The sequence below is a fragment of the Aythya ferina genome (assembly GCF_964211825.1).
Source record: "Aythya ferina genome assembly, chromosome: 1".
Taxonomy (NCBI): Eukaryota; Metazoa; Chordata; class Aves; order Anseriformes; family Anatidae; genus Aythya; species Aythya ferina.
In genome coordinates, this window is record NC_140296.1 from 133,241,737 (window position 1) to 133,269,277 (window position 27,541).

The 27,541-nt window shown below is 38.6% G+C and overlaps 1 protein-coding gene across 4 annotated transcripts in view; it reads left to right on the forward strand.

The window, feature by feature from the left end:
- LOC311429668 (1-acylglycerol-3-phosphate O-acyltransferase Pnpla3-like) overlaps positions 1 to 27,541 on the forward strand; it is a 46,885-nt gene that overhangs the window by 16,247 nt on the left and 3,097 nt on the right. For 2 of the 4 annotated variants that reach the window (XR_014688334.1, XM_084505762.1), the window contains exons 1-8: positions 12,054 to 12,366; positions 15,769 to 16,001; positions 16,962 to 17,027; positions 19,637 to 19,846; positions 20,996 to 21,056; positions 23,276 to 23,491; positions 24,474 to 24,606; positions 25,463 to 25,579. Coding sequence is in view for 3 of the 4 variants with exons in the window: in XM_084505762.1 (XP_084361888.1) it covers positions 12,180 to 12,366; positions 15,769 to 16,001; positions 16,962 to 17,027; positions 19,637 to 19,846; positions 20,996 to 21,056; positions 23,276 to 23,491; positions 24,474 to 24,606; positions 25,463 to 25,579 (1,223 nt within the window). In the remaining variant the exon portion in view is untranslated. Of the gene's footprint in view, positions 1 to 7,996; positions 8,090 to 12,053; positions 12,367 to 15,768; positions 16,002 to 16,961; positions 17,028 to 19,636; positions 19,847 to 20,995; positions 21,057 to 23,275; positions 23,492 to 24,473; positions 24,607 to 25,462; positions 25,580 to 27,541 lie in introns of those variants that run through there. The other 2 variants (XM_084505763.1, XM_084505764.1) reach the window with 2 other exon arrangements.

The following is a 27,541-nucleotide window of genomic DNA, read 5'->3' on the forward strand; positions in this document are numbered from 1 at the left end:
ATTTGGTTAGAGAGAGGTTGTTGTCTTTACTTCTGTTTCTGGAGTAGTATAATCCATTCCATGTGACAAGTCAGGACCAGTCCTTTTAATGGAGTAAAGTTTAAAATAGGAGTTTCTCTGAATCTACCAGCTAAGAACTGAGATCAATTCTGGCTATTTCACAACCTAACTGACACATCTATCACTCCACAGTCAAATTCCCTTTAGTAAATCAACATTTGGCAGATGGGAAGCTGGGGAGGGGTGGGGGAGAAACAGTGACCTAGATTAGTAAACACGAATGGATTATGGGAGGGAAGAAATACTGTGCATTCTCATGCCTTAGATTCTTTTCCACATACTGAGAAGACAATGAAAATTACTGTGTTATATATAACTTAAGTCTTACATTTTACAGGGGGTGGTCCACTGCAGTATTACAGCCATCAGAAGTGCATAGGGCTGCACCTGCATGTGCCTGGGTTAAACAATGAATTTGGAGGTGCAAGGGAGGGATAGACCAAAACAAGCAAATAAGATTTGTGGATTTTTTTATTTTTTTCACAACTCTTTTGTCATGGCAGAAATAGAAGCAAACAACAACAACAAAAGGCTTCTGAAAGAATTGAAGTCAGATACAACAGCAGTCTGTTTTCAATGGCATGTTTTTTGGGAGTGAAAGAGGGCAGCGGAGGTAAATGTCAGTCACTTCTCATACCAGACGCAGCTGACTCACCCACTGACCAGCTTTGGCTGGCACTGTGCTGTGCCTTTTGCCCCTCACAGCCGATGGAGAGAAGGAGGGGCTGTTCACAGTTCACAACATGAGATCACTGTAAGTGCATCAGCATCCCTAACCTCACTGCACTGGCCCCAGTCTTAAGCTGAAGTTGTATTAGACCAAGCCAATCAACCAGTTGGCTCCTGACAAGAAGGGGAAAAGACTGTCCCTGTTTGTCTGGTTCTTGCTAAGCCAATTCATCTTTTTAAACCAGCAAGCTATTCACTCCTGTTGTTCTGAGCTTACATGGCTGAGCTGGGTAAGCATAAGATCAGAGAAGTGGCAGAGCAGTGACAGGAGGAGGAAAGGAGACTGGGGAGCATGTAAACATGGAAGCAGAAGAGGAAGGAACACAAACTGGAAGGATGAGGGGCAAATGGACAAAATATGGAAGCACCAGGAATCTGAGAGTCCTTGGTCTTGCAGTAGAGCAGAGCTGGGAAAGATGTCATACTCCTGGTCCAAAGGAAAATCCTGCCATAAGCTACATAATAACTTGTTTCAGAATAAGAAATCTTACAAGGATGAAAAGGTGAGGGAAGTCCATGAGCATGGGGTGTCCTTCTATGTGAGGGGCTTGTGCAAATCTGAGAAAATGGACAATGAACAATAAAATGAACAATAAAAGTGTCAGTGAAGTAGTGATAACCACCCGTAATTTCTGGAATACATTCACATATTTCTATTACAGAAACTATTGTTGTTCAAAGATGCCGATGGCCTGTTCTAGTGAGGAAAGAACAGATGAAGTTGAATAAAGGCCATGACTTGCTGAATATGGCTCTGAGCTAATTGCCACTGTTCTTGTCTACCAGCACAAGTGAAGATCAAAAGCAAAAGTACGAGTAGTTAAACATTATCAATTTATATCAGTTTCAACTAAATAACACACAACATAGCATCTTTCAGAAACCCAACTTCATGGAAATAATAGTAAATCACAGGAATGTGACAAATTCAGCAATATTCAATGGAAAAAGAACAAAATAATTGTTTCTACACTTACATTTAACTTTAACAACGAATTCATTTCCAGTAGGGTAAAATATTTCATTTAAACTCATTTGGTTTTAGTTGTATAGTACACTTCATGCAGTTTAACATCACCAAAACTGCTTATTCAAAGGAAACACTTGCATTTTCACACTGAAGTATTTCCAAATAGCCATTTTTTCTGCATTGTTAAGAAAAAAAATAATCTGGGTTTAAATTCTGAATCAGAGTGCAAACACAGGTAACAATACTAGACTTTCTCAGAAAAAGGAAGCTGTAAAATCATTAAAAAAGGAGTGTTAAACAACCATGAGGGTATGCACTCATTCTGTTGTTATTTTTCAGCTTTTCTTTTGGTGATACAAAAATAGGTTTTATCAGATATGAGTATCAAGTCAAGAGGAAAAACATGATAGGGAAAGTTTTATATTGAACTGCAGCAAATACTTCAGTGTAGCATCTGATCTTCATTTAAATAAATTTAGAACATCAGCTATAAAAAAAAAACCAGAGCATCAGTGTATGAATTGACACTGCTTGCTTGGAAAATCTTCTGTATTAGTTTTCAAGAATTTAGCCAAAACTTTGATGTATGAATCTATTTCTCTGGTGACAAATTCTGAACATATATGCTTACCAAAGTAAAACCTGAAAATCCGTACTATAAAAGGTGTATTACTATGGGAGATTCACTTAACACTAGTCAATGAACTGTGCAGTATGAATTTAGGACTGAAATAACTGTATTAGAAATACAAAAATAGCAAATGTACAATGGGAATGTGTATGCAATTTTTTCTTGAGCAACAGCAACAATAACATCTGTAGCAGACAGTACTTACCATTTAAAAAAAAAATCTTTAAACTGAACTCTCTGAATATACAAAGTCAAGCTCCCGGATCAGTTACAGGAATTAGTTTCAAAATTATTCAGTTAGCAGTTAAATGAGATGTTTGTATTTTAGCTGAAGTGTCTTGAGATGGGCTCTAATCTAGATAGTTTTGGCCTCCCTAGTGTGTTAAATGAGGCCTTCAGTCTGTTCCTGTGGAGACCAATAGAAGTTTCCTTAATGATACAGGCCCTTACCATGGCTTATGCAAATTGTCTTTAGCCAAAAATGTAACCCTACTTACATTTTGATTATAAACACTAAAAAGCTATAAAAAGTTCATTTTTCAGTTGACATCATACATGTTCTGAAATCCTTCATTAATTTGTTCAGCTGTGTTACTTACAAGACTGTTGCACAACAGTGGGAGAAGTGGCAAATCCTGACAAATGCTCACTTTGTCTGGAGATTAGTTGTTTAACTGCTTCTTTACCATCACATCCTACATTTTTGTCATGTGAAAGCCAGGCTTTAATCCTCCAAAGCCCTATGCCTCTACTTTATGGATGTGTTCCAGGGTCTCTAGTAAAAGGAAAGACTTTCACTGACTTAATTTATTATGAGCTTGAGTACCATTAGAAATTCCTTCAAAATTGTTTCAAAATTGTAAAATGTTACATTGGTCAAGCACACTTATCATGGACTAGGGACATTGGGCAGCTCTTCAGCCTTGTACATGTAGGAGAGAACTGATGTGACTACGTATGTTTTTTCTCTCTCTCCTTTGTTTCTTTTTGCTGTTTTCTTTGAGGGAAAGTGGACCTAGGGTCCCTTTCACTGGACATATTTGAATGGCAGCAGTCCCCATGCTGTCATTTACCACCCAGGACAGCATGTTTGCTCAGCATCACAGCTCCCTCCTCACGTCAAACTATAGCAGAACTACATGCAGCCTTTTTTTTTTTTTTTTTTTTTTTTTTTTCTAGTTATCCCTGATCCTCAGCTGAAGTTGTAGCAGACATACCATGTAGGTGATAAGTCTCTTTTCAGTTCATCTCTGCCATTCTACTTTATGGGTATAGTACATTTTGTCTTTCTGGCACAAATTTTATACTATTTTTTCTCAGCAAAAAGCATCACTGAGTGAGGGGGAAGCACTGAAAGTAAAGGTATAAAAAGTAACTGAAGAGTAAAGGTTACTTTGGGTGACCTTTAGTGACCTTTACTGAAGTTACTGAAGTTTACTTTTTTTTTTTAAGTTTTTTTTTTTTGTTTTTTTTTTACCTTTACTTAAGTTTACTGAAGAAACTGAAAACTTACTGAAAGTAAAGGTGCTCTAGCAGAGCAGTTGGCCAATTTCTAAAACTAAATGCAAATTTACCAGTAGATCTGAAGTGTGAGTGTGTTGATTTGCAGCAATGGAAGATCTGGACCTGGTAATACAAACAGATAAGGAGTTGTTGATTTAGAATGGCACTCAAACAACCAGTGACATTGGAAATCTAGAGTAAAATTTTTGCTGGTAGTGAACTTCCATAGGATTCCTGGGAAGCTGAGAGCAGAATAGGTTCCCACTTTCTGCTGTGCATATCACTTGCCTGTTGAACAACTAAACAATTAGCTATTATCTAGTGGCAGCTAGATGAAAATGAAACAATTAGACCTGCATAGAGAGATGGGTGTTCTATTTGCTGTTTCAACATCTAACTTGAAATGCTTGATGCGTGGGGCTAAAATTTACAGCACCGAGTTAAAGCTAAGCCTAAATTTCCTATGCAGCAAGAATTTTGAGGAATTGCAAATTCTTCAAAATGGGATTTATAATAGCCAGACCCCTGCACAGTTAATTGCCTGAAATATCTGACAGGAGAATGATGAGGGCGGATGTTTACTTTAAGCCAATGAGACATGCATAGCTTAGATGCCTTCCTTGATGAACTTACATAACATCTTTCCTCTGTAAACAAAAAGGTCTCTATTCCTGTTAAAGCATAGCTGCAGGGAGGTGAGCCTTCCCCATCATCCTCCTCACACTAATTCAGAGATTAAAACAGAGGTGCAGGCAGAGGAAAGTCACTGAAGATTACTCCTGTAACAGCTTGTTGACACACAGATGAAGCTGTAGCCAGCTGTGATGGTTTCAGCCACTTTCCTCTAGCAGTATTCTCCACTATTTGGTCCAAACTCCTAGCTCTGCAGCTTATGTCAGTAACAGAGTCCTCCGAGACCTTTTGGGAAAAGGCAGACCCACTGAGTTGTCTTTGCTTTTTCATTCCCGTTTTTAGGAGAACTAGAAGCCTCCAAGCTGCAGTATTAAATTAGCGTGAGTGGTCATGATGCACACAGAGTAGTTGTCCGACTTCTCCATAACACAAAGATAAGTTAAGACCCTGAGCCTACAATGTTGTTTTGAACAGAAGGGTCCCTAAACACTGTGCAGCATAGCATACATCACATCCATCTAGGCTACCCCCAGCCTCAACTTCCTTCCCCCGTTGTGTGGTGAATGCTCCTTCCTTTTGGGGTTCTTGGCATGGCCCCTTTTCTCCAGGTCACCCATTTTACAAAAACAGCAAGGAAGCTTGTCCACAGTGAGGCCATGGGTTTAGCAGTTGAGAAGCAGAATTGTTTAGGTTGAGAAACACCCCATAGGAAAGAGTTTTTTCTTGGAAGATTAATTCTTCCAGCCACTCCACTGTGCATAGATGCTCATATGAGCACAGGAAAGGGCAGTGACTGATCATGTTGGTATTACTACCCAAGAGCTCACTAGGAGTCTTTGCTTTGAAAGACTAAGACCATCTGAACTCCTTTGTGGCACCTGAAGTCCCTGCGCCTGCTGTGCTGGCATTACATAGCTCTCAACCAGGCTGTGGTTTGGTTTAGCCATCTGCAAGGTACAACTGTTTGGTATAAGCTTCTTCCTTTCTCTAACTGCGAGAAATACAGAACTTTTCAAATCCCTGGTATTTAAAGAATCAAGGGAGCCACAACTACTACTATAACAAAGACCTATGTTCATGCACCTTGTATATGTTTGAATCCTGCTGACATACTCTGCTGACAGCATCTTTACCTGTGTTCATCTCCTTAATCCTTTCACCGTGATTTCTTACCGTATCTTCAAATGTAAAGAATAGGGCTAATGCATGCTAAGCAGCTTACTAGTTACTATTTACACAAGCTATAATTTCCTTTTATTACAAATGTTAATTCCACAGTTTTCTCTTTCCACCTCTCAGTGGTGCTGAATGAAGGACCAACTGTTTCTGTGACCTATTTTATATAGAATGGAAACCTCGGTAAGTAGGTGAATATAAAATAATCTTCAATCTTGATTGCAGCACAACAAACCAACCAGTAAAGATTCAAAATGTATCACAACTCTGGGGAAGTTTTCTGCTAGAGAAACAGTTCATTATCTACATATCTGTCTTTAGAACAATTCTCCAAGTATTACTGGTCTCGGAGTTGGGAAGACAAATATCTAGTCTTCAGAGCAATAGCAAGTTTAAAGTCTTCTCTTAGGTCAAGACCACAGAGGGAGGCTTTGATTATCTCTCAGTTGTTGTAAGGTGCTGATTATTATGCCTTTTAATGATAAGATATTAGGTCTTTAAAGCACATTATTTGCCACAAAGAAGTTACCATATATAGTTATATCCAGAATTGCCATTAAATAATAAATATAGTTAATGTAGAAACAGCTGAAGAGGAAACAATACATTCTAATAGCCCCACCACAAACAGAAAAAGGAACTTTTTCTCTACAAGACAAGATTTGAAAAATCTAACTCTGGTGGCTGTCTGAATTTTTTTCAGAGTTTGTTAGCCATTCTCTTTTTTTTTTTTTCTTTTTTTTTTTCCTTTTTTTTCCTAGCATCCTGTCTTTAAACAATTCCAAGTACTTTAAAAATAACTAATCAGAAGAGCTAAGGTTGCAAATTAGCAATGGGCATGGTCATTGCTGTATCTCATTTGTAGGATATATAAAGCACCAAGGGGTCTTTGGCAATAAACTATTGCCACATACAAATCAGGCCACAAAGTTGTGAAACAAAAATGCTGTGAAAACATAGCTGACTTAAAATTTGACCTTGTTAATGTGAAATAGTTTAAGCTATTTGTTCTGTGCAATAGTAATGAAGACTAAAGGCAACAGCTGTGGTATCAGACCTGAGAAGCAAATTGTTACCCTCAAGATTTAACTTTGAGAATGAAAACCACGTGTTGCACCAAGGAATTCAAAATAGGAAATGTCATTTTCTTCTACCAGAACCAGTTACGCTGGTTTCCAGACAACCTCTAAATATGAAAATATGCTATGTGCAGGAGAATTTCTATCGACTTTTAGAAATAAATTGACAAAGCAAGACTCTATAGTAACACAGTTCAGTCACTGTTTTCTTTAGCATGCGGTGTACAGTTCTACCTTTGATTATAGCCACCTCGTGACTATCAGTGAGTGGGTTGCATGTGCTGTGGATTAACTAGACTCCTGCTAGCAGCACAGTGATGCAGTGTGTGTGATGGAGTGCATGTCCCTGCACCCCACTTAAAACCTGTTCTGTTCTTCACAGAGACCTGTTAACAAGATGGTCAAAGCCAAATGCGCTGAATGTTTTGTTACTTAGAATATACTGTATATTACCTTTTCAGAATTTGGTTTGCTTCATTTCCCCATCCCCCATTGCTTTAAGTGAAGGTTGGCAGTAGAATTCAGCATTTGAACAGGTAGCATTTTTAAAACATGGGATGCACCCAGATCTAAGAATCTCCTGTCTGTTTTGAAGCTCAGTCCACCATCAACTGGAAATCAGAACAGGCCTCTTAGCTTTAGTTCAAAGCATGCATAAGGATTATCCTGTGAAGTTTAGTAGCTGCACTGAAATTGCTTAAACTACCAGCATCTGTGTTAGTTTTGTACAGCAGTTTTTGAGAACATACTCCATAATTTGTACAGTTTTATTACTCCCTGCCATAATAACTTAGGAACATAATTACCAAAACATTAACTCAATCCCAAAGTCTTTCCCAAAGGGTAGCAGGATCAGGCCCAAGGGAAAAGCAGGTCAGTATCTTTCACTAAAATGACCTACTTTCCATTGCTTGCCAATGAAACCTGAGAGTAGTTAACCTGAGATGTCTGCAAGCTTAATGAGCCATGCTATGACATGTGAACAGAAAAAAATAACCACACAAACTACTCATGTCTTTGCTCATTGATACCACTGTTTTAGAAAGAACTGGAAGCCAGTTATGGACCAAGAATGATATTTTTGCCAAGAGCAAATTCTCTGCAAAGGCTAATATAGAGTAGAGGATATTTCAGGTGATGCTGCAAACTGATGATAAACTGTAAAAAGCTATATTCAGGAAAGTTTAAATAATGTTCTCTGTCCTTGCTCCCCAGAAATGCAGCCCTGTGGCAGAAGTCAGGGAAGAGAGCAGCACAGTGTGCATGTGGAGCCTTGGCACGAGGAACGTAAAGGGATTCCTTGTCCAGGTTATGATTAGTATTTGTCCTCAGTGCACCTCCCTCTGTAATTCAACACTCTCCTGTCCTTACCCTGTGGTTTCTCATGCATTTTCAAGGTTTCAGTCCTCTGGCCACCAATGGTGGTAGGTATTCCCTTAGGGTGTGCCCAAATAACACAGGATGACTATAAGAAAGAATTAAAATTCATCTGTAAAATATTTAAATTATTCCTCTGGTAAATTAGCATATTCAGGATGCATAAAAAGGAGTCACCTGAATAACAAAGACACCAGGGCTCATACTCTTTCTCCCCCAAGGTCTCAGACCTGATCACTTGTCACCTGTCCAGTAATGCTTCTTTGTTGCTTCCTATTTGTGCTCAGTCCTTTGTGGTTCCTTTACCTATAAATCATATGCCTTCATTAAACTTAATACTTAAATGGTATCTTTCTTCTAAGGAGTTTAAAAGCACTTTACAAATGCACTATTGCTTTTCTCTCTTCTTTTCCAATATATTTAATCAGTACCTTAGGAAAATGACACACCTAAATCATAATAAGTATTGTAGCTACATGGAAAGGATTAAGGGAGAAGCTTTCAGCAGCTAAATTATAGACAGATGGCACACCTGTTGAATTTATATGCCCAGCCCCTTGACTGGGCTGGGTTGACATCTGTTACAGATATTTAAGCTGCATGCAAGTTTCCTGGTAGATTGTATCCCCGTCAGACTTCACTAAATTTCTGTTAACTTGCTTGAGGCTTTACTTCATTTCCCTGTATTTACTGGGAAATTATTACAGAGTAGATTCAGTAAAGGATTTAGGATGTCTGCAACACTGATTGCAGCACAGTGTATGTGAGATATGTGAGATAAATGAGACAATTTTGAAACCACATATTGTACAACCACAGTAGGGTTAGTTGGTAGTGCTTGTGATGGGTTGCATCATCTTTCTCGGATGGCCCGGTTTTTAGAGCTAGCTTGAGGATTTTTATCCTAAACATATGAGTGGTGCAGGACGGATAAATTTGTACTTGGAATTAAATGAGTAAAGTAAAAATGTGAAAAACAACAACAACAAAAAAGAATTAGAATAGGTTTTGAGAGGAAGGACAATTATCTTTATAGGCCTGGAGATAAAAGGGAGATAGCCAAGTGATTAGACAAAGGTTCAGTGTGTCATACTAATCTATGCTTTTGATGAAACAGATGGTTTTCCAGGCAAGGGAGCTAGCAGCCATCTTGTCTGTGTACTTCTGGTGATATTTTGCATGAAAAACTATGCACTAAGCCGGAGATGATGTAGTGGAGAAATTGTAAGATCTGTTATGGAGCAACCAGAGGAGATAAAAACTGGTACTGAAAAAGAATAAGCACATACAGGAAGGGGTGTACCATGTAGAGAGAAAACTTGGTGTTGTGTACAGGAGAATTGAATTTAAAAAAAATAAGCAGAGATGAGGAAGGACCTGAATTTATCAGCTGATCACAATATGACTATAACTAATCAGAACTAGTGATTCAGCCTCCTTAGCAAAGGCTGTAAGGCTCTAGTGATACCCCACCTGAAGGACTGATTACTGGACTGGTCATGGCACATTTGTAGTGCCTTTCTGGTGACAAAGGGATGGAGGAGCCCAGCTACCCAAGTGTTACACGTGAGGACTGGCTGAGAATAAGGTTCATTGCTCCAAGCATTGCCAGTGAAAGAAAGGAGTTACTAAAGTCAAAAGACAGTGAAAAAGTAGATGGTTATGAACTGGCTGTGTATCATTTTATGGTAAAAATGCAAAGACTCCTCCCACCTATTAAAGAAATGAGGTTCAGGCACAGCTTTCTAGTGACAGGTTAGGACTAAAATTATTTTTTAAATGGAGTTGATCTCAGCCTGCAAAACAGATTAGTCACAAAAAAAAAATATGATGTGATAATCCTTTGAAAATCCTCTACCGTTTCATTGGTTCTCCATATCTAATTAATGAAACAGGTTGCCCAGAGAGGTTGTGGATGTCCCATTCCTGGAAGTGTTCAAGACCAGGTTGAATGAGGCCCTGGGCAACCTGGTCTAGTGGGTGGTATGCCAACTCATGGCAGGGGGTTTGGAACTAGATGATATTTAAGGTCACTTCCAACCTGAGCCATTCTGTGATTCTATGCGTTTCTGCAGTCAGACAGAACTGTTCCTCTCTGAGCATCTGTGCCTCTTTTCAAAAAGTATGGATTAAGAAATGGTACTCTCTTGTACATAAGTTCTGAATAAATACACACACGTGGATAGAATACAAAATACAGGAGAGCTGGCCTTTTAGAAGAAAATGGAAGAAGAAGAAGAAGAAAAAAGTGGTCACTGTATTTTAATTGAAATAGGACTCGGGAACTGTGGGATGTGGCTCCCTCGTTATTTACAGCTCTCTCCTTCCCTGTGAGCTGAAATAGGTTCAGTCTTACACCTTCTTCCCTAAATGAAGAGAAATGCCTCAGTGATGGACATGTTTGGGTTTAAGACACTCTGCTCTGCCTGTTGAAATGGTGAGATGATGAATGGATGAAGATACATGCCGCAAATAGATGTAGGTGGCTGGAGAGCTGAGGTAGAGACAGGAAAACTGAAGGTGTGACCCAGTGCTTGTGGTGTTCATTCAGACAAAATCCAGAGTTTCTCCTGATAGTGTGCGTTTTGTCCAAGGATTATTCAAGATCTTGCTGGTAGAACTACCTAGTAATTTTTCAGAATTGGCTTCAGGCCCACCCAGACTGAAAAAGAGCTTGATTCCCTGCTCTGTCTCTTTCTGGCAGCGTGCCCTGCAAATAAAAAATTGCACAACACAACCTCTCTCCTAGGTGTATTTTGGAGGTGTGAGCTCCTTTGTGTCTCTTTCAAGATGTTTTTGAATTCTGTTGTTAGGATAGGGTGGTGCATGCAGATAGCTAAAGAGGGTTTCATTAGCCCTGACCAAAGCAATTAAATCCTGAAAGATTTCAGATATGTTGTTCTGTTTTTCTCATAGGCCAGCCCTAGGGAACTCTGGGATTTGTGGAGGGTTGTCACATACAACTACCAGTTCCTCTTAAACTATGAGAGGATACCAGCGCCTTTCTCCAGGAAGATAAATCATGCCTGGAAGCAGTCAGGTGCATTTGAGACTTCCAGAGTACTTGTTTTCTAAATGTTTCTGTGCACCTCTCTGGCCTGCAATGGCCTACTCCACAGAAGTGTCTGGGCTAGCAGGGAAGGTGGTCTACAGAGCTGACACAGTGGCATTACTACACTGGTGCAGACCAGAGTCAGGGCTGGTCGACACCTCTTCATAGGGGTGTTATGTGGCTATGAGACAGCTCTTCCGTAGCATGTGTTGGTCAACAGGCCTGTTTGCTGCTGGGCTAGATGTGGTGACGTGGTGGGGCATTAAGCAATTCTGTTCAGGCAGTTGCAGGTGACCCTACGGGGAGGGAGGTGGGCTGGTGATGGGATGTGGTTGGATGTGTGGATAGTTGGATGTATCCAGCCTAGATGGTGCTATGGTTCTCTGTTAATCACTGATGGCCCATCAAGCTGTCAGCACGTTCCAGGCTTTCTGGCAGAACTCAGCCACCTCAAGGTGCCGATGTGAAACCTCCGGAGGCCCCTCTGTGCCTGGCTCCTGCGGTCGGTCGCTCAGTCTGCCAGGGACCTCACAAGCTCCATCAGACGACGCTAGTTGTTTGGGCTGGGAGTGATATTTACCTCCTCTGCCCGTGCTTCTGTCCCTAAAACGCCGTTGGGGCGTGCCACCTAACGCACTCGGTGCCGAAAGCAAGCTGTAAGTCCATCTTCGCGTTTATTTAGCCCGTCATCCCCTCAGCCAGGCCCCGCCTCACAGCCGGAGGGGGGACGGGGACACCCGGCGGGGGCGGGGCTTTATTTGCATCCGCCCTGGGGTTGGCTGGGCCGCCGCTGGGCCATGGCGAGGCGGCGGGCTGCAGTACGCCATTGGCTGTCCAGCGGGGCTGGGCGGGGCAGCGGCGGAAAGCCGCAGGATAGCCCCGCACTCGCGTATCGCGCCGGGCGACGGACGCCGCGGTGGTTGGAGCAGCAGCACGGCGAGCGGCTGTAACGGCCAGCTGCTGGTGGCCATGCTGGACCGCGAGCGCGGCTGGAGCGTGTCGTTCGCCGGCTGCGGCTTCCTGGGCGTCTACCACATCGGCGTGGCCACCTGCCTGCAGGAGCACGCCCCGCACATCATTCGCGACGCACGGCACATCTACGGCGCCTCGGCCGGAGCACTGGCCGGCGCCGTGCTGGTCGGAGGCGGTTCGCTGGGTGCGGGGCGGCGGGGCTATGGGGTGGGGGGAGGGTTCCCCTTCCTGCGATCTGTGCGAACCGTGTAGTGCGGGGAGGAGGAGACGGACCGGCTGATTTTAACTGATTTTAATTGTGTCTGAAGTGGCTGAGTTGTTGGTGGTGTGTGATAGCAGATATTCCGTGGTAACAAATGCCAGTTTGCAGCTGTAGTCTCTCTCGGGAAATAAGCGCTCATTACTTGGCGGGAAGCAAAACCGTATACTTTACTTCGACTTATTTGGGACCGACTATAACCCAAATAAATGTTTATTTAATAAATTAGATGTGCTAATAATAATAATAATAATAATAATAATAATAATAATAATAAATTAGAAGTTAAAGCAGCCTGATGCGTGAAAAATATTCGGGTTGTTGGGTAGTGACTAAAGTGCATTTTAAAATGTGTATGAAACATCTGAAAATTATTTTCCTTTTAAACCAGAGATCCACGGAATAAAGGCTTGGGATGCAAAACTGATAGTTTTTGTTCACAGGAGCCATAAGAGGTTTAGAACTAGGAGACTTTTTAAGTTCACGTTTCACCTTGCTCAGAGATAGAGGAGGAAAACCACTTATGTTGAATTTGGAGAGGGTTTGGTGGTGTTTTTAAACTTCTGAGCTCATCACTAAAATGTAAAGAAGTTCTCTGTACCTGTGAAGGGCTTGTGCTATGAAATGCTTGTCCCTGCAGCTTGGCCACTTATCTGTCATGCTTAACTTCTTCAAAGCTTTAGCAATAAACTTGTATTACTTAAACACTTTAATTTAAATTTACTTGAAGGTACTAGCACAGCATGCATAAATTGTTATGAGCCTTGTACCAGCTTTTAAAACAAGCCATGTTTATCCACAGTAGCTATTTGTTTTTAGTACGTATCCAGTGCTAAGTTTTTAGATATTGTAAGTGATTCAAGAAGACTTGGAAGCTGCTATAAATATAAGAAATGTTCTGAAGCACACAAAAAATATTGTTTACCTGGCAATATGTGATATTAACAGCTTTAAACATTTTTAGTATTTTAATAATTAATAGTTGTAAACTTAAAATTATTCCAACATCTTTCTTATATGCCAAGTGGAATTTTTGCTTTTCTATAAACACTAGATTAACTAGTGCATTTGTCACCACTGCCCAAGGTATTATATTTTATGTACAAGTGTATTTCTTCTGGAAACATTTTTTTAAGTCACTTGGGAATGTTACAAGACAATTCAAAACCAGACATATTCTAAAATCTTTAAGTTATTAGCAGGAATTCAGATGTTAACTCTGCATCTTTTTAGTTGTTAATTTTGCGTTAACTGATATAACACACAGTATTAATTTCTGCACTTATTGTTCCAAGCCCCACCTATTTTCACAGTTGCATTTCCCAGTGGGAAGACAGAACCAGGCTCTTGGAGATGCCTGGTGGAAGAATGAGAGGCAGCAGCCACAGTGGGGAAAATGGGAAATTCTGATTAGATCAGAGGAAAAGAAAAATGCCACAACAGTGACAAAATACTGGAGTAGATGCACAGAGAAATTGTGGTATCTCTATCCTTGGAGGTGTTCAAGACTTGACTGGACCCAGGCTTGAATTACTATGCTTGTCCTCACACATAAAACCACAAGTGTGGATGTGTAGCTCTGAACAGGGTTTTTGACTAAACCTGGTTTGCATATTTTACCTCTTGGAGGTTTGTAGCCAGATGTTTTGACTAAAGGGATTTCTTTTTGTTACCTGTTGGAAAGACAAACTTAGAGTCTGTAGGTTTTCAAGTTTGACTTACTGTGAACAGACATTAAATAGAGAAAACAGAATTGTACTGCTCTAGACTGAGGGAGAAGCTTCCTTCATTGCATTTGGGGGAAGATGAAGGTAGAAGCTCAGAGGTGGCTGTTCTTTTGAGGATGATACACATTTTGGGTTGATCCAAATTGGAACTGTTGAGGTGCACTCATCTTAGATCTTCTCCATAGATGGCTTTGGACATGCAGTATTTTTGTGGTGAGGTGGTAATCAGTTATAAATCTATTGGCTCAGGTTTTTTTGGGCGTACTCGTTTAAGCATAGGTTTTTGGTTTAGTGTGCTAAGAAAGGCTGAGGTGTTCCTACTTGAGAGGAAAAAAAAAGCTTTGTAGAAAGATAGTATTTTCAAAAGTAAATCTGAACTCAAAAGCGAAGTTCTTTTCAGTGCAGTGTTTGTGATTAGCTTGATAAGTTGAATCCTATCTATTCCAGAAAGAAGCTATGTGAGTTAAAATATGCAAGTTCTGAACAGATTTTTGAATGACCTTGTAGTGTATCACTCAGGTTAAACCTGTTACTTTGACCTTCCTCCTCCTCTTCTCCCAAGTTGACTTGCTTATCAGGCAATATCCACAAAGTATGCCCTGGAGAAGCATAATACTAAGTATTTAAACAAAACCTTGACAGGAGGATGAGCTGTTATTCTCATTAAGCATGACTAGGTTTCTGGCTGATAGAATGGTTTAGCTGTTCTTCAGGAACAATCATGTCCTCTGTAGTGGTTTGATCTAGTTCCTAAATGCTGATTTAATTGAAGAAAATTCGATTATATGTCTGTTACATGTTGGTAAAAAAAAAAAAAAAAAAAACACCTATTGAAATGGAGACCTGTGTGAGAGGTGTTGCAGAACTCCCCCACATTCCTTATCCACTGCTTTAAAAAATTCCCTCTTGAAGCTCCCTACTGGAAGTTCCCATGTAATATCTTCTTTATTGTGTTTATGTATAAAGGAAGATAAATGATGCCCTGAAATTTTAAGTTGGGTTAAAGTCCAGCAGGTGTTACTAGTGGTGGTGAACCCAGGCTGTGATGAACTTATTCAGCAGAGATACTGCGGAACTAAGATCTGTGCGTTGTATAGTTTTTATGGATTTCTTTTATGGATGTTGCATGTGGAATACTTCTATGCATACATGCTTATGGAAGGTTACTCATCTTGCTTGCTTGCTTGCTTCCTTCCTTCTTAAAGAATGTGTTTCTAGAATTAATAATTCCAAACAGAAGCATATTACATGGCTATTCTATACCTATACTTAGAAATAACAGATATAAATAACTTAGTGGCAGAGTCTTCATGAGAACAAGTTCTGACTATTTGAAAGTCTTAGGTGACTACTTTTTTCCTTCTCAGAATACTTCTCAACTCGCAATTAAATGCTAGTGGACAGTTATTTCATGTATTAAAAAGCTCTTGAATTTTCATATTGGCAATCAGAAAGAAAAGTTGGAGCTCTAGAGATGATTTAGTTATATAAAAACTTTAGTTATATAAAAGTTTGGCTTGGAGGGGTATCTTTTTCTTTCTTTTTTTTTCTTTTTGTTGGCATATTTTCTATTCTTAAATGAAATGCATTTTGTTCGCAGCTGAAGCTTGTGCAGATGTTCTGGCATTAGCGAAAGAAGCTAGAAAGCGAAATCTTGGACCTCTTCATCCTTCCTTCAACGTGATAAAGATAATACGAGATGGACTGATGAGAAATCTTCCAGAAAACACTCACCAGTTGTCTTCAGGCAGACTGTGTATTTCACTAACCAGAGTATCAGATGGTAAAAATACACTGATATCTAATTTTAACTCTAAAGAAGAAGTTGTCCAGGTATGTTTATTTTTGGCAACTTTTTGACATTTTTGTAATCTCAAGTCCATTTCATATCTTCCATTGGGTTTCCATTTTAAAAATTTAAAGATATTGTTACTTTGAAGTATTTTAAAAAATAATTCAACCTTCATTATGCCAAATTTATTCTGTTTTCCCAGTTAATGTATCTGTGAACTGAGGGAGTAGATATGTGAGATCAATCTTAAAATGGACAAAGGCCATTTTAAGACTGGACAAAAGGATGAAGTGCTATGTATCTAATGACAATGTCTTTAATGAAGAAATTTTTTTAAGGTTATTCTTATAAAAGCAGTCATCAGGAAACAGTCAAAAATACTTTTTTTTTTTTTAATTATTTCTTAATATCCGTGAATAACCTAGTTCTATATTATTACTCTGGGATAATACTAGTGTCCCCCATTAGTTATTTTGGTTACTCAGAAAAGTACTTCTACTTCCTTGCCCAGGGAAGCAGTTGAGTCACTATCCCTGGAGGTATTTAAAAGAAGTTTAGATATAGAGCTTAGTGATACATACGGTTTAGTGGAGGACTTGTTAGTGCTAGGTCATAGGTTGGACTAGGTGATCTTGGAGGTCTCTTCCAACCTAAATGATTCTGTGGTTCTGTGAAAATGTGTAGCTTGAGGGAATGATCATAAACTTCTTCTTGCTAATTAGCATTTCTACAAATGGACTTTTAGTGAGTCTTATCTCTTTTTAATGGATTGGGGTTGCATGCCAGAAAGAAGTTTGAACACCCTCAATTGTCTATGTAAAATAATGCTTGTTAATAATATTTTTTTTCTTTTTATTGAAGAATACTTGCTGTTGTTTGTTTGTTTGTTTGTTTGTTTTCGGTTCAGTTGTTCTTGCCAACAGCTAAAGAGATAAAGATAAAGGATAAATATAATAATAGAAAAATTACCATTTAATTTATGTAATCTCATTTTTCTACAGGCTTTGATCTGTAGTTCATTTGTCCCCATTTATTGTGGCCTAATTCCACCATCATTTAGAGGTGTGGTAAGTCCTAGTTTTCGATTTTTAAAAACACTTGTAGCTATTCACAAAAAAATAAAAGACAATGTATATACTTTTTTTGTTGTTGTTGTTATCCTACAATAAAATAAATAAGCTCTCATCAGAGCTTTTAGTACTGTAGATGTATATATGTATATGCTTGTGAAAAGAGAAAGGGAACAGTAGATGCGTTGGAAGTGGAAGATGTATGTCTTCTCCATCCTGGAAAAAAAAAATCCCCCCCTGAAATGTCTCATTTGCTGATGTAGTAATTAAAATAGAGTATTCTAAGCTAGCAAAAGTGAACACTTAAGGATGAATATTTAATGAAGACAGTGATGATCACTCACCTGCATAAATTGATAGGAAGGGTCACTTGTTTATTTTGAGGAAAAAAAATCTGAGAGATTATATTGTATATCTGCATGTTCTTTGTATAGATAAATCTGCCTTAAAACTGAATTGAAGTTCAATTCAATTAGATATAACCAAAGATTTTTTAATTTCTTGTCATTGGTGTTAAATATGAAAGAGATTGATCATCAGTCTGTTCCCATTACTTCACAGGAACTCTTGGTTACAAAACCTCTTAATATTTCATGGCTATACTGGGTTTTCTAAAATCCCACGTTAAAGGGGCAACAACTGCAAAAAAATCAGTATAGTTTGCAGATGTTTTGATTAACAGGTCTGAAAGTGGGCATGCACTTCATCATATTTTTTTTTTTTTATGGTGTTGCACTAACTTGCAATTTCTTTCCTTCCAAATTTAATGTTCCTTACATAAGGAGAGGGGAAGTATGTTGAAAGAAAACTCAAAACTTCCTTAACAGTGTTTGATTACAGACTGTTCTGAAGGCTATCTGGAAGTGCTAAAAGGTCAAGGATAGCCATGAAATGTATCTTCTTCTGCTGCTGAAATTAAAGCAAAAGTGATTAGACCTGTATAGGGATTTATCTTTATCTGTATTTCTAAACCTTGTATGTCTTCTTAAAATCCTCCAGATTAAAGGTGTTATGAAAACAGGACGTTGGACTGAAGCCAAGGTTTAGGTGGATCCAGGATAATCTGGCTATTCAGTCCTTGTCACCAGACAACAATGTTATTTTAAAAGGCTTAGTCCAGAGTACAAAAACATAGAAGAGATGTTTGGTTTGGTTCTGTTTTGAGGCAAGGGGAAAGAAGGAATCGTATCTTTTTGTTCTTTGTGATTATTTTGATATGATTTTAATGCATAGAAGTTATGTTGTATCATGGTAATAGTACTACACTTCCCTATGCTTGGTGTGAGACCTGTAGGGTGTAAACACAGTGGAATGTCTAGTATTTAAACTTTGTAGCATCTTGCTGTTTATTGGCTTGATGCTTTGTGTCTTTATACCCTGTCTTCCAAAGACATGAGGATAACTTCCAATAGATGTACAGTACTAGTAATATGCAACAGCACATGCAAGTGCATCTACTGCAACAACTGAAGCTCAGAGTGTTTATAGAATATTACATTGCAGACCATGTTACATTCAATAGCGTGGTAACCGTCAGCAAAAGAAACAGGTTTGCTGAAGTTTATTATATAACACAACTTCAGATCTGGGCTAGCTATTCTGTAAGCAGTAGAAATGCCAAAGGCTAGTTTCTGTTGGATTTAAGGTGCTTCTCCAAGATGAACTTTTTTTCCTTTTTTTGTGAAGTGTTTGTGTGATGTGTTTGTTTTACACTTTTCAAACACAGTGTTTGGGATTAAACATTTTGTGGGGGAATAAATGGACAGAAACTGAAGAAGGAAAAAAAGGCAAAAAATAACAAAACCACTACCAACAAGTATTTATGTAGAACAGTAAATCGGATGTCTGCTTCCATCCTTGAATAATTTAATGAGAAGACTGCATGCTATGGTTTCACCCTTGCTTCTTGACCAAACAGCTTGCTTAGTAATTCCACAAAGGACATGGTGATTGCCTGAGTACCTTGGTGATTGCCTGAGTACCTTGGTGATTGCATTATACACCTGGAGGAAGTTTGTCAGCAGCTGCATACTGCTGAGTCTAAAGTGTTTGAGAAAGCTAGTAGGTATGAACAAGCTGCTCTAAAACAGTATGTTGGATAAATTGCTCTGAAGCTGTCCTCTTCCTCATTCTTAATGTGTTTCTCAGAATACTCAGGGAGTGAGTATCAAGACAGGTTAAACTGATAATCCAGGTTTCTCTTGCTCAAAACATTACCTTACCTTTACATTTTATGAAGGACCTTCAGTTCTCTCTGATGCCTAGTTAGGAGGGAGGAAAATGGAGCCAGTAGAAGTTGGTAATGAGGAATGGGCTTTTGACATTGTCAGAACAAACTGGCTAAAATTTATCCTACTGGAAAGAAGGACTTTTTCTTTCTTAAGTGTCCAGAAAAGTCACAAATAGAATGCTTTTAGACTATCTATGGAGCTATAGGTACAAATGTTTAAGTGACGTAAGAGGACAAAACATACTACTCAAAATGTTTAGTCTGGGAACGTAGGCAGAGACTGTACTATTATTTTTAAGTGATATTTAGTTCTCTAATGGGAAATCTGCTAGTTGGAAAATTTCAATGTTCTTTTTACTTCTTTTAATCTTTATAGCGCTATGTGGATGGAGGAATCAGTGACAACTTGCCTCAGTATGAATCTAAGAATACAATCACAGTTTCACCTTTTGCTGGGGAGTGTGATATCTGCCCAAAGGGGAACTCAGCCAATTTTCATGAAATGAACTTGACCAACACCAGCATTCAGCTCAGTTTGGGGAACCTTTATCGTTTAACACAAGCACTCTTTCCACCAGAACCTAAGGTAACTTCATGTAGTTACTAAAACATTTTTCCAATATATAGGCTTTGTTTTTGCAGAAAGCTATGGTAATCTTAGCACTTCATCTAGTCATATAAGGTTTTCTGTTGACGCTTCTCTTGTTTCTATTTTATTCGTAGCCTGTCTTTATTCTAGAAGAATGAAGTTGGAACTAGATGATCTTTGAATCATAGAATGGCTTGGGTTGGAAGGGACCTCATTCTCCTTATTATTTAGTCTCTCTGACTGAAAATGGTATTGGCTTTCTCTGTTTATTTAGGAATTAACACAGGATTCTATCATAAAATCTACACTGGTAAATTAATAACAGGCAGTTTAGAGTCCTTTCATGTTTACCTGCTAATCAGTTTCTTCAGAACTTTGCAGTTCTGAAGCAACAGGTCTTTGTAAACTTATTAATACCTGATGCAGGCAGCTTGCCTTTAAATTCTGCTAAGCACTTGTAATTGCGGATCTGATGAGGGAAATAGCTTGAATTGCAGTTGCTGAAGCTGAAAAAAAGAAAACAGACTTTGCCAACTGGTTTGGGATATACTACAGAGGAGAAATGTTTCTGACTACTATAGATTTTTTTTTTTTTTTTCAATTAAGAGGGTTTTGACAACTTGGAAAAAAAATTAATTTAACTTATGTATGTGTTAACTTTTTTCTTTTGTCTAGGACTGTGTACATTATTAGCTGAGCTGGTGTTATATCTGGTGAAAGATGTTTTCATGTGGAAGGCTAAGTTTGAACTTGAACATGAGAATTGCATAGCTGGCTTCTCTGTTTTGGGAATTGGGAAGCATGGGAAGGGAAGAGGGGAATTGGCATATTCTACTAAGCCACCCTGTTACATTGCTTCTAACATAGACTAGCCAAAGGAAGAAACTCTTGCGAACAGTTAGAATCTTGTCCTTTTAGCTGAGTAAATCAGTACATCTGTGATAGTTGAAGAATAAGCTTACATATGCATGATTGCATGTGTGTCACACAGTAGGTTTATTGACGTGAATATGTTGAATTAGAGCAATTGTAAGAAACTTCTACAATTATAAAGATGAAAGGTAGATGTAGGTGGCTTTCCATTCTGTGAACTGTTGATCTTAAATCTCCTTTTATTTGGCTGACTAATTTACCCTCTGTTTGCAGGTACTAGGAGAGATTTGTGAGCAAGGATATTCAGATGCTTTTAAATTCTTGAAAGAGAATGGTATGTTACACTTGTGGACAATTAGTGATGATATGGTCTTAACCTGGGTTTAAAAAAAAAAAAAAAAAAAAATGGGTGAAGCGGTTGTAAGTAGCTAAGAGGGGCTAAGTCATAGAGGCTTTTTGAAGGCATCATGGTAAGTTATATTTTCATTCTGAATTTCAGTTGATAGAAATCATAGTAGTCACTAGTCATCTGAGGCAGTTGTGCTGTCATGTAGAAATTGCACTTTAGGGGTTTTGTCAAACTTGTGTGAAGTGAATATTACGGTATTGTTAAGTGAAATTACCAGGAAATTCTAATTACAGGAAAAATATATTACTAGTTTCTTCTGTGTTATCCTTAAAGGATAGGAATTGTTACCCATTCCTGTGTAACCTGCTTCTTATAGCTTCCTCTTCTGTATCATCCAAATAAATTTGTAGGTGAACTCTTTAGTCCAGAACTGGGAGCTGGCTAACAATATAAAATTAGTAATGGACCAATACTTTGTATTATGAAAGACTTTAAAAGAAGAGGAATTGTACTGTAGCAGTTACTGGGATCTGGATAAGTTTATGAATAAGAATTAACAGCTGCTTCATCTTGCTCTTCAATTCCAGTAACATAGTTTATATTGATAAATGCTATTCTTTGATCAACTTGGGGACAGACAGGTTAAAAACAACAACTTAATATTAGCATGAAATTAACCATATGTAAGGTATGCCTACTCCCTGTATTTGTTGGAAGCAGAAGCAAACTGGAGATAGTACTTGGTCAGATTAGAGAAATGTAAATTGAATTGTGATACTTGTGCTATTAGAGCTAGTACCATCTGCAGTGCTGTAATGTAGTCATAGCTTAATGTGCTCATTACTCATTCTCTGTTAAAAGTACGTATTAAATATTCAAGTTTCCTTGAAACAATTTCGTCAACGTTAAAGAACAACACAGTTCAGGTTAAGAGTTTCATTTCTAGTAATATTATTACATATTTACTGAGAGAGTCCCACTTTAGATCCTTTATGAAATTATTAAAAGCACAACTTTTACATAAAGAACCCAGCCTATCATTTGAGGTTGCTTGTGCTAAGATGGGCTGTGTTGCTGTACTGTTTCACAAGCTTCCTGTGTGCACATTTCTATCTGACACTATGTCTGAGATTACTTGCAGGTCTTCCATGTTGTCTTTCCCACACATCTTCTCTGTATTGCACTATTGTCCTCCTTCTTGTACTACTGATACCTTTGTTCTTATTCTGTCACAAGTGTGTGAATCAGTGATAATTGTAGCCTCTCCAAACTCATTCATTATTCATCCTTTCTTGTTGAGCTATTTCAGCTGTAGGAGGTATTCCCTGCTTTGGCAGGGGGGTTGGACCTGATGATCTTTTGTGGTCCCTTCCAGCCCCTTCAATTCTGTGATTTCCTCCCCCCCCCCCCCCCCCCCCCCCCCAAAGAACATGTTGATTTAGATAACTTTCTGCTATATTCATTGTATGTCTTTTGACTGACATTTATCTTTTAGGAGTACTTGTAAGTAGGATATAGATTCTATTGCATGTAGGTGTGTGTCCTAGTTAAATTTGGTAGTCTTTATATACATGTATAGTAACTTCATGTTGTTTTTCTGGAGACTGAATGTAAATACTCTTTTTGTTATAGTTCACTTTCTACTTATTTTCTGATGCTCAATTCTAAGGCAATTAGAAGTGCTATCTGTTAATTGGAATCCACCACTTTTGCAAGGCAACAGATATTTAGATCTATACTTTGAATAAATGTTTAAACAATATTGCACCCTACTTGCTTTCCTTTTTTGCCTTATTGTGACAGTAGCTCAGTACTCTTGTGAAAACTGCCATGTCAAATTTCTCAAATTGGTCTCATGCATTGAGGATGTTTCCTTTCAAGGAAAAACAAAATCTGTTTTCTTCCTTTTAGCTATTTCCTTTGTTGCTGGAGAACAACTTTGGCAAATGACTGTGTGTTTCCAATGCAGTTTCAGTTAATTGCTCACTTTTTCATTTTCTTTAGAACTTGTTTTAAAGTAAGACCTAAACCTGCAAAAGAGTGTTCATCAATATTACTAAATGTTTGAAGACTTATAAGAGCAAGTGTATTGGACATTGGGTAGATAATGTTCCCTCAGGATAAGGACTTCTGTAAAGATACAGAGTATAGGTACTCTGAAGATCTGTGGAGTGAGCCTAAGTGGAAGTTCTTGACTCTTTCAGGTATTCTGAATGACTCAATTTATGTCAGCTTGTCCTTCACTAAAAGAAATCCTCATGAGGCTATGCAACATGTTGGCTATATGAAGAAAAAAAATAGTTCTGAAAACAACAGGGTGGAAACTTCAAAACTGGAAGTACTCAGTAACCAGATAAAGCAAAATTCATGGCCTTTGGAGAAGAGCATATTTGAGAGTCTACCTCCTAGGCTTCGTAAAGGTATGTTCTTCAGACTGTTCTGTAAATTTAAATGACAAACTTTGATTTCCCAACTTGCCCCCCTGCCTTACTGTTATCTTATAATTTGCATTAGGTGTTTTTTATTTAATCTTGTAATTCCCTATGAAACTAGAGACTAGCTCAAGCCAAAAATGTTGTTTAAATGCTCACAAAATGTGAATGTGTACATTTTGATTTAGCTACAAAAATAAGATTGAGCTTAGAAGGAGCTACTTTTAACACTGTGGAATCATGAACAGGATTCTTATTTGGATTTGGATATATTTTGCACATCCACAGTATCTTTATAAGTGTATATTTCACAACAAAGTTGAACCTCAAATCCAAATACCAGTTACCACCATCTTATTTTTAAACCATACTTCAGTAGATTTCTAATTGTCTGTTTCTCTTGACTTTTTAATAAGATGTTAATAGACCAGGAACACTTCTAATATTTCTTAATCTATAATTTTTACCAAGGTTTTTTGTAGATGCTGAACAGTATTATCAAGATCTGAAATTCCTAGTTCCAGTGACCTAGGAGAACAAAATCCAAAGTGTGAAACTTCTGAAACTATATATACATGAATAACAACTGGAATGTGTGGAACTCCAGAATTTAAACTCCTTGAAGTTACACAGTCTCAGATAAGACAAGAATGCTGTATAAAATACATAAATATTTTTTGGAGAGGGGAACCTTACATCCTCTCATCATAAATTAATGCTTATATTTATTGCTTAAAATTTCAGGGTAATGCCTTTTTGTCCCTGTGGAATTAGTCAGTGCTTCATGTATTTTGAAGTAGCATAGAGAAGATTTATGATAAGAGTGCCTTGAGATTACCTTTTTTAGTTTCTGTCTGAGCATTGTTCAGTAAGACTTCACAATATTGACTGAAGATTACCAAACCTTGAGCGAATTATTTAAACAGTTTTCAAATAATTTATTTTTTTTTTCAAAACAATTATTCTTAAGCACTGCGGGAAGCATGTAAAGAACCAAATGGATTCTATGCTCAGTTCTCTAAACTCTTCCCAATACGAGTGATATCCTATCTGATGCTACCATATACACTGCCTGTGGAGTCTGCTTATTCTGCTGCTACACGGTAAAACTTTTTCATGAACAATTTTATATTTATTATACTTGAGTATAAATGAATGCTGATACACTTTTTTTTGTAGGCACTCTGGTACTCTATTATTCAAGTGTTAACTGTCTAAAGACCATAACATCTACCTAAGTAATACATCCTCCTAAAACCTGCATAGTCTAAGGATAGATAAACATACATGTATTAAGATTTCTAAAAACAACAAACTACTAAAAGCTGTATTTTAAGGGGACTTTTTTTGAGCAATCAATTGTGTTTGCCAGGAGCAGATTCTTTACTACTACTGCTATATTATGCAGTAAAATATTTTTTTCTCTGCCACTTAACATGGCCCTTCTGCATCGTATTTGACAGATGAGAAGCAGTCAACAGAATTACATGGTGTTCCCCCCTCCCCCCAGTGTAACTGAGGTTAAGAGTACTGTAAGGAAAAAGAATGTATTTGTGACTTTGTTCTATTTCTGCCTTACTCTTGTTCTTCTTTTCCCACGTAACATTAAACTGACCACCAAGTTCCTACTATGCAGAAAGGTCTCAGAGACCGGGAGGTTCCTTCATTTTTCCTAAAAGTTGGTAACGTATAGAATACACACTTGTCAGACACTAAGCATAGATCAGAGACATAGTGTTGTGTGTTGCACTTTTTTTCTTAGCTTGTAGAAAAGAGATGAGTGAGAGAAATGAAAATTTAGAGAGATTGAGAAGACCTGGAGATACTGGTATGGGAGTTAACACAGCTTTCATTCTCCCCGAGTTACTTTGTTGGATGTGGGACTCGGTGTGTGGAAATATAATGTACTTCAGTTTTACTGCATTCAAAGTACCCTGTGTATTTTGATTTTGATTGTAGGTTAGTGAACTGGTTTCCTGACATGCCGGCTGATGTTCAATGGATGCAAGAACAGTTTTGTCAGATTGCTGGTACAGTTTATTCCCAGGCCAAAAGGAGGCTTTTCTGTACATACAGGTAAACTGGTGTGCTGCTGCATGTGGACGATGTATTTTTTTGGAATTCTCTCTTATCAGAGCTTCAAGAACTACTAAGTTTCCCCCTTTAAACAGGATTTAATAATCTTCTCAAGGGTAGCACAAAATGGTTCTCACTGCTTCTAACCCTTATCTTTGTTTTTTAAGAAAATTGGGTGGAGTTTGTTGTTTATAACTGATCAATGACTGCTACATATCTGAGATGTGGAGGTGTTGCCTGTTGATAGGCTTATGCTTTTGGGGGTGTTACAGAGCAGGCACTGGACTGAAAAAGACCTTGTTTCTGCTCTGCTCCATAGCAGCTGGAACAATCAGTAAAAAAAGAGAATAAGATTGCTCAAGAAATTCTGAATCAGATGTGGGAGTTTGGAACTGGAAAATGTTGGGAGAAAGACTTCATGTGTAAAGAGCAAGCTCTTGGTCATAAAACAGGGCATGGTGGTCACATGGCTTTTCCTTTGTGCTTTTATGGTATCTTAATGATGACTGATTGATTGTCCTGGTTTTGGCTGGGATAGAGTTAATTAATTTTCTTCCTAGTATCTAGTATAGTGTTGTGTTTTGGACTTAGGATGAGAATAATGTTGATAACACCTGTGTTTCAGTTGTTGGAGAGCAGTGCTTACAGTAAGCCAAGAGTTTTTCTGTTTCTCTCATTGCTGTGCCAGTGATGAGGCTGGGGGTGCACCAGAGGTTGGGAGGGGACACAGCCAGAACAGCTGACCCAGGCTGACCAAAGGGACGTTCCATACCATATAATGTTGTGCTCAGTGTAGTGGGTTTACGTGGCAAGGTTTTGGTAGCAGGGGGCCATAAGGGTGGTTTCTGTGAGAAGGATCTAGAAGCTACCCCATGTTTGGTAAAGGCCCTACTGCTGACCAGAGCTGAGCCAATAAGCAGTGTTGTTTTGCGCCTCTGTGAGAGCATATTTAAGACGGGAAAAAAAACGCTGTGTGACACTGTAGCTGGGAGAGTGAGAGGAGTAAGGAACAGCCTTGCAGGCACCAAGGAGGTGGAAGAGGGTGGATGGCAGGGGAAGGTGCTTTTGGTTTCTTTCCTTTGTTTCTCGCTTCTCTAGCTTGTTAGTAATAAGCAATAAATCTTACTATCTCCCTATGCAGAATCTGTTTTGCCCATTACAATAATTACTGCGTGATCTTCTTGTCCTTATCTCAACCTTTGAGCCCTTTTCATCGTATTTTCTCCCCGTTCCTCTTTGAGGAGGGGGAGTGATAGAGCGGCTGTGGTGGAGCTCATTTGCCCACTCGAGTGGAACCACGACACTCAGCAATAAAAGCTGGGGGGAAGAAAGGAGGCAAGAGGGGGTGGATATTTGGAGTGATGCCATTTATCTTCCCAATAAACTTACGTGTAATGGACCTTGTTTTAGTAACAAATAGCTGAACTTCTCCTTGCCGATGGGAGACAGTGAATAATTTCCTTTTTAAGCAGCTTTTAAAGCAGCTGCTTTTAAAGCAGCTTTTGCTTTACCTAGTAAAGTGTCTTAATCTCAACCCACAAGTTCTTGTGCTTATACCTCTGACTTCTCTCTCCCATCCCACATGGGTAGAGTGAGCAAGCAGTTGCATGGTACTTGGCTGCCTACTGGGGTTAAACCACAATAGTGATCAACTCCCACAGAACTGTTTACATTGTAAAAAAAACTCTCAAAGTTTTCTGAAGCCTTTCTTTAAGTGGATTTCATCTTCAAGTAGCTAGGTCCCAAGGCTCTGTATGTAGAATCCTGCACTGTATTCTACAGGCAACCAGGCATGTGCTGTGTTTCAGCATCCATCAAGAACTTATTGCTGCTTTTGCAGAAAGTAATACCCATGCTGGTTTTTAACTCTCTCCTTATGTCATCAGATCTAGATTCTCTTTTGCAGTCAGACCTAAATCTTGTGAAAATTTGAGCTGTTTATAGTTTGGACATCCTCTTAGG